The sequence below is a fragment of the Astatotilapia calliptera genome, chromosome 2 (assembly GCF_900246225.1).
Source record: "Astatotilapia calliptera chromosome 2, fAstCal1.2, whole genome shotgun sequence".
Taxonomy (NCBI): domain Eukaryota; kingdom Metazoa; phylum Chordata; class Actinopteri; order Cichliformes; family Cichlidae; genus Astatotilapia; species Astatotilapia calliptera.
In genome coordinates, this window is record NC_039303.1 from 27133978 (window position 1) to 27146903 (window position 12926).

General features: G+C 40.8%; 2 protein-coding genes across 3 annotated transcripts; both read right to left on the reverse strand.

Annotated features, from left to right (window-relative positions):
* Positions 1–684: 684 nt before the first annotated feature.
* hspa4b (heat shock protein 4b) lies at positions 685–8631 on the reverse strand. The gene is made up of 19 exons (XM_026191225.1): positions 8282–8631; positions 7641–7698; positions 7284–7424; positions 6887–7009; positions 6008–6107; positions 5500–5633; positions 5166–5410; positions 5001–5077; positions 4753–4904; positions 4493–4599; positions 4227–4360; positions 2822–3006; positions 2632–2730; positions 2290–2445; positions 2073–2198; positions 1859–1966; positions 1634–1753; positions 1332–1493; positions 685–1241 (listed from the first exon to the last, which is right to left on the reverse strand). Exons 1-19 carry the CDS (start codon positions 8386–8388, stop codon positions 1035–1037), a joined length of 2541 nt encoding a protein of 846 aa, XP_026047010.1. The 5' UTR covers positions 8389–8631; the 3' UTR covers positions 685–1034.
* Positions 8632–10219: 1588 nt separating this feature from the next.
* Positions 10220–12077, reverse strand: uqcrq (ubiquinol-cytochrome c reductase, complex III subunit VII). 2 transcript variants are annotated; one of them, XM_026191237.1, is made up of 3 exons: positions 11987–12077; positions 11168–11339; positions 10220–10404 (listed from the first exon to the last, which is right to left on the reverse strand). In XM_026191237.1, exons 2-3 carry the CDS (start codon positions 11319–11321, stop codon positions 10310–10312), a joined length of 249 nt encoding a protein of 82 aa, XP_026047022.1. In that variant the 5' UTR covers positions 11322–11339; positions 11987–12077; the 3' UTR covers positions 10220–10309. The 2 variants fall into 2 exon arrangements, with proteins under 2 accessions (XP_026047022.1, XP_026047023.1); XM_026191238.1 differs by lacking the exon at positions 11987–12077 and adding an exon at positions 11647–11810.
* Positions 12078–12926: the final 849 nt, after the last annotated feature.

The window sequence follows — 12926 nt, forward strand, 5'->3', positions numbered from 1 at the left end:
TTCACCTCTCATCCAAGAAGCTTCTTCAGTCCCAGATTTAAACCCTGTGGGAGTATCCCCCCAAGAGGGAAAAAAGGACCCCCTAATGATCCTCTACCTAATCACATGAGCCAAGGTGCGAAAACGAGTGTAGGTCACAATCACCCATGGTTTCAAGTGAGCTCATTGGGAAACCTAGCCCCACCCTATCATGGGATTTCCTGAGGTCAGATGGACCAGGGTATGAGTGGGCGTTAAGGGGTCTGGAAGGGATCTCAAAACTGGATTATAGATGGCAGACAGTTGGTGTCATAAGCCACCGCCTCTGTTCAAAGATGGTCGCTCACAGTGGACATAGATGGCTTCTTTCACTCCTCTTTCAAACCATCTGTCCTCTGTGCCCAAAATGTGAACATTGGCATCCTCGAAAGAGTGTCCTTTGTCTTTTATATGCAGATGGACCGCCGAGTCTTGTCCTGTGGAGGTGGCTCTTCTATGTTGTGCCATGCGTTTATTAAGTGGCTGTTTGGTCTCTCCAATGTAGAGGTCTGGGCATTCCTCGCTACACTGTACAGCATACACCACATTGTTCAGTTTGTGTTTAGGAGTTTTGTCTTTCGGATGATTCCTCATTCATTGTAGCTTCGTGCTATTAACACTGAAAAATTCTCTGAGAAATGATAGATGGCACATGTCCCGTGATGGTGCGAGTGATTTTCAATAACTTTATTAAAACCATATTGTGACACAGACCAGAACACTTACAGAGCACACAACAGAAATAAATACCATCATGTGTACAGCGCTCATTGCCGAACAGAATTATTGCAGCTGGCTTTTGATTTATGTCATCCAGAAAGGGAGAGGGCATGCTATGTCATCAGACAGAGATACCACCAGGAGCTGGGCTCAGTGTGCCAAACACCCTGCCTGCTTTTTGACCGTAGAGAGCAGTTCCTTAAACACGTCATCGGCTCTGATATACAGCTAGGCTGCGTCTCAATCTAAAACAATCAGCTCCTGCTCAGCTCCGCTCGAGGAGGCATCGGGCTGCTTTAATCAAGGTCCATGTCAGGCTTGCTCTCTGTAGTTTCTGAGGCAGGATTGCCCGCAGCCTCGGTCGTTCCCTTGTCTGCCGCTGCTTCCTGGGGTTTCTCCTGGCCGTCGACGGGCCCGTTCTGCTCTGCAGGGGTCTCCTCTTTGGGAAGCTCCACTTTGGGTTTGGGCTTGGTCACGATCGGGTTACAAGCACCGAAAAGCTCCTGTGGAAAAATGAAATGATGGGTTGATTCAATAAAAACTGAACTAACCCTACAGTCTAATATTCCTAGTGCTTACAATCTTAAACTCACCCTTGTTTTTGCTTTAATGTCTTTGACTTTGACAGATGGATCCACCGCCAGGCTCTGTTTGCTCTGCTGGTTCATGGCACTGTTCATCCAGATCATTGCATCGTTGTTCAGTTTGTCCACCTTGTTTACATCTGCCTCATCTAAATGGTCATACTGCTCATCCTGGAAATCAAACAGGCAATATTATGTGCTGTGCAGGCAACAGAAGCTATTAATAGTAGTTCTCATGTCTTTTAAACAATACCGTGTAAACATATTTAAAAACAAATACATTTCTTAATACTGTAGTTAATAGTAGTCACCTTCATTTTGTAGGCTTCGATAAATTTCATGTACTGCTGGATTTGTTTTCCCAGCTCATCAAAAGCTTTAGGTCTCTCTTCAGACTCTGCATACCTGTCCTGAATCGGCTGACCAAGTTTCTGCAGAGCACACCGTAAACACATCAGTTAGAGGAATCAATATGTGATCAGATTAAGACAAGAAACATAAATAAAGAAATAAAAAGAAATCAGCGCAATAATCACCTTCAACTCTGCCAGTTTGTCAATGTACACCTGTTTAGGTTGGTCCTCTCCATCTTCATACAGCCAGTTTTCAGTATCCTCCAGCTTTAAGGACAAAACATCTCGGTCCTAAAGAATTAGAATGATTTCACATTATGTCGAGGGACGTTGAATCTGCTGCTAATTACATCACGGCTTATCTTAAACGATGAATGAGACGATGCTCTTCACTCACAGTTTCACTGACGAACTTCTCCAGCATGCCGTGCAGTTTGTCCCTCATTTCGTACACGTACTCTTCTACATTATTCTTAGCGTCGTTCCTCTCCTTCTCCAGCTTATCCTGCATGATCATCTTGCCCTGAGGAGAACAAACACAGCCATTCTTACTCCCAGGCGAGATGACTGGATTGTGTAATGTCAGTGTGAGAGATGGGTGAAAATATAGGTACCTCATTTTCTACAAAAAGATTGAGCATGTCGTTTGCTAGCTGCCACTGTGGGTTGTTTTCAATTGGAAGCTCCAGAACTTTTGTCTTGACTTTGGGTTTTTTGGCTTGTGGAGGCTGATCGGACTTCTTCTCACCCTTGTTCTCCTCTGTGGAAGTCTAAGGAAAAAAAGAAAAGGTATAACAAAATATAAACACACAGAATGAAACTGTATTATAACATTTACAGTCTAATGAATTTGCTTCATAAGGATAAAACATAAAAATCAAAACATTTCAGGGTTCTAACATAAAGACTTTAATCTGGGCTATCAATATTTAACTGATTCTACACAAACATCTCACCTCCATCTCTTCACTCTCTCGTGGCGTCTTCTCTTCTGTTTCTTTCTGAGCCTCTCCCTGAGTCAGCTGCTCATCCTGATCTGTCTGCATTTTGCTCTGCTGTGGGAAGAAATTTAAGAAGTCTTTAAGAAGAAGCATCTCACAATGAGTACCGCATGACTCTTTGTGATGAACCGTTTGTCCAAACTACCTCTCCATCTTTGTCGGCAGCCTGTTCTGTTTCCATTGGTTCCTCTGCCTCATCAGACTTCTGCACTTCAACCAGAGAGGCGCTGGACACACTAAAGATTCCGTGAATGTTCACCCGCACTTTCACTTTCACTTTGGAACTCTCACCTGATGCCTGGGGGACAACTTTCTGGATCATAAACTGACCTGTGGAAATAAAGGGTTAAAAGGAGTAAAGATAAAAAAATTAACTAGGAAAAATAGGTTTAGTGAAGCTTGTTAATCGCTGCCTGTCATATCCCACAGTCATTAAAAAGATATCACTCAGGGTCAGTTATAGGTCTGCATTTATTAAAAAAAACAAAAACAAACAAACAAAAAAAACCCTAGGGAGACTGCAACATATTATTAAAACCTGGGATGATAAAGGTGAACCGTGATGTATTAGGTAGAAACTGATCAGAGAGAAAGAGGAAAAAAAAAAGATGATTACTGGAGATCATTTTAAAATTTAGTGAGATCAAACTGGTAAAACAAAACAAAAAACTAACACACAAAAAGGCCACATTTAATAGTGAAATTAAGAGGATTTCAAGCACAAGGAACTCAAAGCATTGGGCCTAAACAGCTGTGTAGCCTTAAGAAAAACTCTTATCAGTGAGACTAATAAAAAAGGCTTCAGTTGGCAGAAGGAACATAAAAATTGGACTCTGGAGCGACGGAAAAAGATCATGAGGTCTGTAAAGGATTTACTGTGATGGTCACATCGTGGTACAAAGAAAAGTGGATTAAGTGATGCACTCATCATCCATAGTGTAGAGTACAAGCTTATGAGAGCAGTGTTGATGATGTGGCATTACTTCAGTTGGTCAGTTCTTGGTTCAACAACATTCTGCACCCAAAACTTCACCTGACAATCTGGATATAGTGAGTCAACAGGTTTTTCGATCATAGGATTTTTTTTTTCATCTTTATCATCGATGGTTCAATTTGTGAAGGAGTTGTTCAGGTATCACGAGACATCAGTTTCAATGGGACACCAACTGGTCCAGACATTAACCCAACTTTTTAGGGTGTGCTGGAGAAGACTATACACAGTGGTCCACCTCTTCACTCGTGAACACAAGATCTTGGTGAGATACTAATGTGATTCTGGACACAGATAAATCTTAAGACATTGCATACGCTTATTGAAAAGAAGTGATGGCAAATGAGCACCATCATCAAAGCTTATGGGGTCCAACTGCACATTAGTGTGTGACTTTGTTTGGCCAGGCAGTAAATTTGAAAGTGAGGAAAGGTACACCAACCAAGATATTTTTCTAAGGACTTTATGGGGGGGGAAATAAAAACTTATAGGTACAAATCTAGCTGTGTGTCTGCTTGATGTGTAGGTAACCAAGTTTTAGGAAGGTTTCATTTCTTACCTATAGTGGGATCTGGATAAGGCAGCTCATTAGGGGAACTGTAGTAAGCCTCCAAAGAGAAAGGCTCTTTCCGGTAGAAAGTCAGCACTTTGGAAAAGGGCGCAGCATGGTTTTTGGGAAACACCTCACAATCACTGCAACAAATGAATATTAAATTACATTACGGTAACTAAGATAAATGTCAGCATAAATAAATAATGATGACGATAATAATAATAATAATAATAATAATAATGAAAAACAAAGAAGCCTTTTTCTTTTTTTACCTCACACCATCCTCTGCAGCAGAATGCCATTTCAAAGAGATGGGATATGGAACGGCATCTGTGATGGAGAATTCACGGACTTTGAAGGCTGGAGACAGGATTGCGCACTGAGGAGAGAGATGGCCTTGTGTCAATGAGCACTGCAGTAGCATTATATTATATTAACTCCTCTCAATCATCAACACTTGTTAAAGTTTGCCAGATGCAAACAACTGATTATTTTCCAGTAGACATCAGAATAAAACCCGACTGCATTGTACCTGCAGAGCGCATCCTCTGGCCACAGCTTCATCAGCATTCAGTGTAGTGCTCAACTCCTTTCCAAAGAATTTGCTGATTCTCTCTTTGACAGCTGGGATTCTAGAAGCACCGCCGACTATCTCAACCGCATAGATGTCTTCTTTCTTCAGTTCTTATGAAATAAAAACAAAGTTTAATCTTAAACATGAAGAAAAACTAATGAGTTCCTTTTTTAAACTCAATTAGACAAAAACTAAATTAAACTTACTGGCCTGTTCCAACAGACTCTGCAGAGGGGGTTCTACTCGGGCCAAAATGTCAGCACACATCTCTTCAAACTGAGCCCTGCAAAAGAAAAGAGGAACATGCCGTTAGATGTAAAGTAGATATCAACAATCAGCAAAAAAAAAAAATCACTTTCTTGTCGAACTACCTGTTCATTTTTCCAGTGACATCGATGTCATTCATGAAGCACTCGATGTTGAGTGGCAGGTCAGAGGAGTTAGCGCTCATCAGTTTCTTCAGTTTTTCAGACTCCTGGTAGAGCCTGACCAGAGCCCGGGGCTTTGACTTCACATCAAGCTTGTACTTTTTGCCAAATTCCTCGCAGAAATGTTTAACGACAACCTCGTCAAAATCCTTTCCTCCCAACAGCGGGTCACATGCTGTGGCAAGAACCTGAGCGGCAGGGTAAAGAGTTATGGTTATGACACAAACTCAGTTGTAGACTGATAAACTGTGTGCAGTGCACTGGGATGTCTACACACCTTGAGTTTGCCTTTATTAAAGGCACACACAGATGTCTGGTATCCAGAATGGCCCAGGTCCACAAACACCACATTCCTGGCCTTCTCCTCAGGAGCAGGCAGATCCTGTTTGTAGATTCCATAAGCCAAGGCAACTGCAATCGAGTCAATTAGAATTTTTAGGTGTACCTTATTAACTAGTTAGAAAATGGAAGCTTACAAACAACACCAAGCTAGAGTGGCTTTGTATGACTCAAAGCTCAAAATAATCCTTATCTGATAATTTACTATTTTATTTATACTGGGCGGTGATGTAGCCCTTTTAGTGACTGATATGATCATATTATGATATCTCCTTTTAAGAAAAAAAACTGTTTGAAATTTGAGTATGTAGAGCATTCGACTGATTTGAGCATCCACCACTTTGAATATGACAGAAAATGATCAAGAGCAGAATAGGTCTCAATTACTGTCAGATCAGAGTTGGTTAGTGAGATGCACTTCCTTGCCTAAAAGCTCTGGTACAGACCTGCAGTTGTCTCATTCATCAGCCTCAAGCAGTTGAGTCCAGCAATCTGAGCAGCATCTACTACAGATCTCCTCTCAGCATCAGTGTAGTAGCAAGGAACCTGGTTAGAACAGAAGGGAGTCCATTGATTAGTCTGGTTAATCAGCCCGCAAGGTGGCACACACTATGATTTGATTCTGATCTTTCTCAGCTGGTAAACAGTAGATAATTTGGTCACACGACTATGCTCTCATGTTAAGCAATACAATGTATCTGTGTCTGAATTACAGCAAAGTCACAGACTGAATGTCACACGCATCTTTAGCATTTGCAACAGGTTTTTATTGTTTTGAAGGTTGGAAATGCTTGTGTATGATTGCTGAGAAATAAACTTTCACTGCCAATTTGAAAAGAACTCTGAGCAATTCAAAAAACAACAACTTATAAGCAACATTCTCAAAAATGAATCTCTCATCCAACTCCAGTCAGCTGTCCTCTGCTCTGCTGCTTGGAAGAGTTAAGCATAATGGAACATAAATCACGTATCTGCCTGCTGCAAGTTCTGGTTTAGAGTGCAGCAGATCTCCAGAGCAGAAGGATTACTACTGTAACCACTAGAAGTTCTTGGAGGAGAGTTTAATTATTAATTCTAAAATAAGTCTGATGCACAATCAAAGGTCATGGGTTTATGATAGAATATGGATGATTCAATAATTAAGACTGGATTTAGTGAAACCAAACTATGTAAAACATAGACTCTCTGTTGTATGCCATTCTCTCAGAGCTTGTGTATTATTCTATTAACCTACTTAATGAAAGACAGATTCAGGACAAGTCTGATCAAGTAACATGACAAATGCATGTGTGTGAGGCATGGACTTGTTATGACAGCATACTTACAGACACAACGCAGTCAGCCACGGGCTTCTTCAGGGCGTTCTCTGCCGTCTCCTTGAGCTTGGTGAGAAGCATGGCGGTGACCTGTTCGATGCTGAATACCTTTTCCTCCTCCATGTACATCACCTTTAACAAAAATCCAATTGACAGACATGGAAGTTTATTACGCGTCAGCTCAAAATGAGTGTTTTGTATAGTAGCAGATTTTTAAAAAATATTCCAGTTAGTGACACAGAGCAGCAAAAGGTTCTCAGAGGTTTTCAATTAGATCCTCAAAGAAAAACAAACCCATTATCAGCTGCTAGAGAAAATGTCAGACCAAGTTTACTATAAAGTCAGGTCTGGAAAAAGAATACCAAAATTTTAACTATAATGCAAATGTTCCCTCTTCTTCTCTTACCTTGATGCCTGTTGTTCCCGAGGGCATTTGTGCAATATCGTAGACCATGTTTTCTTTGAGGGACTGCACATATGGATCTGAAAATGCCCTGCCATGAAACTTCTTGAACCCTTGGACTGTGTTCTTGCAGTTTGTGACAACCTGTTTAATGAGAGAAAGAAAAGAAAAATGTTTAATTGACACACAAATACTAACTGCACAAACTGTCAATTTATGACTTGGCAAATTGATTTGTGTTGGTGCAGTTTCTGTGTAGAGTTGTTCATGCTCTGTGCACTGTGTGATGAAGCGACCCCCACCCCGGTCTCCTGGGCAAAACCTGTACCCAGCACCTCTCAGCTTCTCGTGAAAACATACCTGGCTTTTTGCAGCTGCACCAATTGATCGATTCCGGGGTCCAAAAGAAACACATGCTCTAAAAACAGAAAACACAATTCACCTCTCTCATCTACAACAATTGCTTCACAATGGTGCAGTTAGTTCACCAACTGGCGATATAATATTAACCCTTTCACGTGTATTTTTTAAGATTCTGAAATCACAATTCTATGGTCCTTTATCTGGTTTTTCTGTGGACCGAGAGCGTTAAAAATGAAGCACAATAGGCTGATAATGTGGTTTTGACAGCCTGGTTCCGGCCTCCTCCCGTCAGCCTGCAGTAAAACATCCATCACCTGACTAGTTAGGTCACTTAACGACCTTTAAATATTTTTTCGATGGTATTAATGTATTCAAACCCCAAAAGAAACAATAAATTAAAATCAAGTTATCCCAGGGTTTCTTTTCTCCAACAATTTCGTTCCGGCTTGCTAGCATTAGCTTTAGCACTCACATGCTGTTTCCTGTTGTGAAATCTGTTAGCATGCTAACTAGCTAGCAATGTTAGCTTCACTCAATATTAGGATATAGAAAAGTGCATTCATTCACATTCTGTAGGCGTTATCAACGCAGACGATAGATTGCAAAGCATCCTCAATGATGTGACTAGTCGTACTTACGGTGTACATCGATCGCTGTATTCATTGGCGACAGTTTCAATCCCTCCGGCTCGGGCTACTGCTACATAGCAGTTTAAAAACCCGACGTCAAAGCCTACAACTGACATTATCGCTAGTTAACTTGGTAGTGTGGAGTTACAAGGAGGAACAAAAATACAGTTCGGTGCTCAAAGTGACAACGGTGGCTACAGAAGCTCTCAGTCAGCGGACGGTGATACACCCTTGTTCTTCTTGTTCCATGAAGCTGAGCAGCAGCATGCGGTACGCCGGCAGATGCGTGACAGCGTTCAGGAATTTTCTGTCTGTGCACTGACCAATAGCATCCGACTGCGGGGACCAGAGATGTCATGCGCCACCTACAGCTCAGACCCGGTATCGCATCAGCAGGTCTTTTTTTTTTTCCTTTGGGGGTCGCAAAAGCGGATCATGTGATTCCTTCTCACCGTTCATAGCATCCTCTTCTGTCACACCAACCCTCTGCATGTCCTCCTTTGGTACATCCATGAATCTTTTTTGTGGCCTTTCTCTTTTCCTCCTCGGTGGAAGCTCTATATCCATCCACCAACTCTTTCTCATATCTTCATGGCATGGGTCATCATCTTTATCGCTGTATATTTACTACCACTCGGTCTGTCACACTTGTTTCTTCTCTTCTCTATACCTCTGGAATCCTTACACTCTCCATGACTGTGTTAAATTATCTGGTTAAAAACTCAGCTGAGCTCTGCATACCTCCACATGTATGTTATCTAAACCAACTGCCTTTCCACTCATTCTTTTTATAGCTGCCATCATTTCCTCCTGCTAATCCTCTGCACTTCCTGATTTACATCTTCCTCTCTCTCTCTCATTTTTTACATTCATCAGGTCCTCAGAGTACTCGTTCCACCTTCTTAGCACACCCTGGTCACTGATTAGTACATGCCCATCTCTATCCATAATCACCCTAACCTGTTGGACATCCCAGTATCTCACTAGAGTCTGTATGATCGCTGTCTGACTTCTGGTAGCTGTAGCGTCAACCATTTGCAGGTTGGTATTTTCTTAAGTATCACAACTACTTCAAATCAGCTGTAATAAAATTGTCTGGCTGTTAAGACTTCTGATTATGTTTCTGGCAACTCTCACCAGCTAAACATATCAAGGAGTCACATCAGCAAATCAGCATCAGGTGATGCAAAATCATGTTGTTACAACAGTGTGTTCTGCTTTTACTTTGACACATAGTCCCCACTTACGCTGTTGCAGATCCTGCTATGGCAACAGCACTCACCAGTGACTGTGGTCAGCAGGACACTGTATTCTACAACATCACAAAGTCAATCAGCCTACTTTTATTAGACACTCATGAATCTGGAGATTCAACTAACACAGGGAAGGAATACAGTATATAAAGTTCACTGTCGTGCAAAAAGACAGCTGTGGCACTGCCTCCACCCCTCAGACTCAAAGCGTGGGGATGATTCCTGAAACACTGAGCCTGAAAATAAATACATTTATATGTCTTATATATCCATTCCTCAGCACTGCTTTTATGACTGACTAGTATTAACTTCTGCAGTTGAAACATTTCTGTCTCATCAGTATTATTCTCATGGGATCAAAAATAGCAAATAATCACATCAAACGGTTCAAACTCACTCAAACACAGATTCCAACATTTTTAACCACACTTTTTTCTGTGTACTGATAAATTAATTTAATGCAAAATATGTATTAGAATATCTAAAACTGCAACCCTATCACAACATCCACCACATTCTAAGTGAAAACATGACAAACTGGTGTGCACAGGCATCAGATTATTGGCCAGAACATCACCAAACATCATTTGCGAGAGTACCACACTTATCCTCCAAATGTCACACTCTAACTTAACTATTTTTTATTTTGTCATTCAATGTTAGGAATTAAAGTGAACCAACAGTCAATCAAAACTGATTTCACATAAATATTTTCACTTTTTATTGGTTAGACGTACAGACTTGGAATTATAAACAGAGGGCAGTTTAGAGAGGCGGTGCGTGTTCATTGATCGTTCTCGTAGTCGGCTGAATTCTTCCTCTTGCCCTGCTGATGGACGCTGTTGCCCCAGCTGTAGGTCAGATACATAAGGACCATTGCTGCAAAAAGGAAGATTACAAAACACATTAGCATTAGCGATCTGACACTTTATGCACCTTACTGTGAAATAAGTGTCTTTAGTAAATCCTTAAAAATCATATTGTCTGTCTCTTCATTCTCTTCAAATCTTCACTCATGCTTCACACATGACACGACTAAAACACTTCTATTATATAAGCACAAATACTGTTATGGTCAAACTCATAATCAATTAATTTAACAGGTCATCTAGGTTTGTCTGTGAAGGTTCTCAGTCACCCAGGTCATCGTAGTCAAAGGAGCTTGCAAAGAAAAGCGTCTGGACTTTTTTAAGTTACTTGAAGACGTTTCACCTCTCGTCCGAGAAGCTTCAACTGAAGAAGCTTCTCAAATGACGTTTCACCTCTCATCTGAGAAGGTTCTTCAACTGAAGAAGCTTCACGGATGAGAGGTGAAACGTCTTCAAGTAACTTAAAGAAGTCCAGACGCTTTTCTTTGCAAGTCATCTAGGTTTGCTTTATTTTCTATTTTCTCTATCTTAAAAATAGCCTAAAGTAGTTCAGAATAAGATCCTTTTATAGTTTAAAATACAAGCGTTTTTAGCTCAGAAACCAACTCCAAGATTCCAGGTGAAGTTTAACTAGGAAAATATGAATGACAGAGTTGAAACAAACAGGCCAAGCATGCTACATATGCTCTTATTTAATTTTAAGAATTTACTGATATTGACACAATGAGCTGGTATACCAGAATCCTAACATAGTGTAAAAGAAAAACACTCACGGGGTGCAACTTTGAAGAAAGACGACGTGACCCTCCTCCACACATTTGGGATTCCCTTGGAGAAGTAGTTGGGGAAAGCCCTCTGCTCAAAAGGGGACAGACTGTATGTGATTATATGCCTGACCTTGGCCAAGTTTCCAAAGTGGCGTCCCATGTTTACTGGAGAGCTGGGCTGAAAAGACAGCAAGACGCATACAAACACAGTCATCAGTGCTTAAGTGTTTCTGTGAGCTGGATTTAAAGAAAATATTTTTAACCCAATAGCTGGATAATATATCTAATGTTCTCCTCAGAAACCAGCCTGTCATTGGAAAGGGGGTTATTGGGGTTACTGAATTTTAAATATACATAAAGGGCAATACATACGTGTCGTATTAACTTTAACGTAAAGTCGTCATTTAAACGTTAGCTTATGTAATGAGGTTCACAAGTCAGCTTTATAAAGCTGTTTTATGTAAGAGTATTACATAAACAATCACCTGCCCTTGTCTTAAAGACTTCCTGTGATAGTCACTAACACAGAACCCCCAAAAGGGTGCCAGATTGTTGATCCGTAGCCTGTCTCAAAGAACACAAAATTAAAATCCCAAACGAGCTAAGGTTAGCCGCGCTAGACGTTAGCTTGTCTGTTAGCTCAAACAGGCTAGCTCCTGAGGTACAAACAGACCTTGAGCTTGCACGAAAGCGTGGTATTTGAATCGCAATAGGCTCACACTAGTTCAGTTTCGCTATAAAAAAAATTACTGACATATCACGTTTTAGTATTACGGATAAATTCAAGAAAAACTTTTCAGTTGAAATAATGACATTGAGACTCACCGCTTTGCTTGTCCACGGTGTTTCTGAACACTTCCGGTGTCCGTCGACCTTTGTTATTCAGGCGTCAGCTCACGCCGAGGGCATCACTGCCCCCTGACGGGCTGGGGTTTAAACGGCAAGCCATTAACTGAGTGAGGAAAATGTGTTTTTTCTAGTTCCAGGTCTATTAATACTGTGCTCGTGTGTTTTCAGATATTCCAATATTTGATTATGGGCATCATCTAGTTTAGGCCGCAGATCCTAGCTGCCACAGCAAATCACACTCAGAAGGTGCCAATATTAATCGACTAAGCTCTAAAGGTTTTTTTCCTCAGTTAGGACTTTAAGCAAAACAAGTAAAGTTGTGGTCGAAAGTTCCCATACACTCATGGAGGGCATGGATGTTATGTTAATTTTTATTCAGTGCTCTAGGGTAGAATGATTGTGCATCATAGATCTTTAATCACTTTAAAAAAACAAAACAAGAATTGGGTGCAGAATTGAATTCGTGTTGGATTTTCTTTAGTGTACATCTGTATACAGGCTTAAATATGAATATATACATTCCCACTAATATTTAGCTAAATGTCTCTTAACGTGTTGCACTTCAACCAGAAACTTTGGTTGCCATAAATAAGCTTGAGGCATATTTTTGGCTGGATGACCACTTTTCACGGCACAGTTGGTAGTTCATTTAAATTGATTACTTTCAAGGCAATGACTGGGCATTTAAACATAGTCCACAATTTTTAACAAGGGTTGAGGCCGGCGTTTTGGTAAGACCATTACAAAGGTGTAATATTAGTCTGCTTTATTTATTCCAAAACCACTTGTGATGTATGCTTGGCATCATTGTCCTGTTGGAACATCCAATTAGATCTGAGTTCATACTGTCTAGCTTTGATTTAAGGTGATGAAGAAAGACACCTCATCTCTGTGGCCAGATAGCTCAATCTTTGTC

Coding starts and splice junctions, on each gene's coding strand:
- hspa4b (XM_026191225.1), bottom strand. CDS start 8,388: ATGTCAGTTGTAGGCTTTGACGTCGGGTTTTTAAACTGCTATGTAGCA. Junction 5,411..5,499: donor TTAATAAAGGCAAACTCAAG/GTGTGTAGACAT, acceptor CCTGCCGCTCAG/GTTCTTGCCACAGCATGTGA. Junction 1,967..2,072: donor AGAAGTTCGTCAGTGAAACT/GTGAGTGAAGAG, acceptor CTAATTCTTTAG/GACCGAGATGTTTTGTCCTT.
- uqcrq (XM_026191237.1), bottom strand. CDS start 11,321: ATGGGACGCCACTTTGGAAACTTGGCCAAGGTCAGGCATATAATCACA. Junction 10,405..11,167: donor TTTCTTCAAAGTTGCACCCC/GTGAGTGTTTTT, acceptor TCCTTTTTGCAG/CAATGGTCCTTATGTATCTG.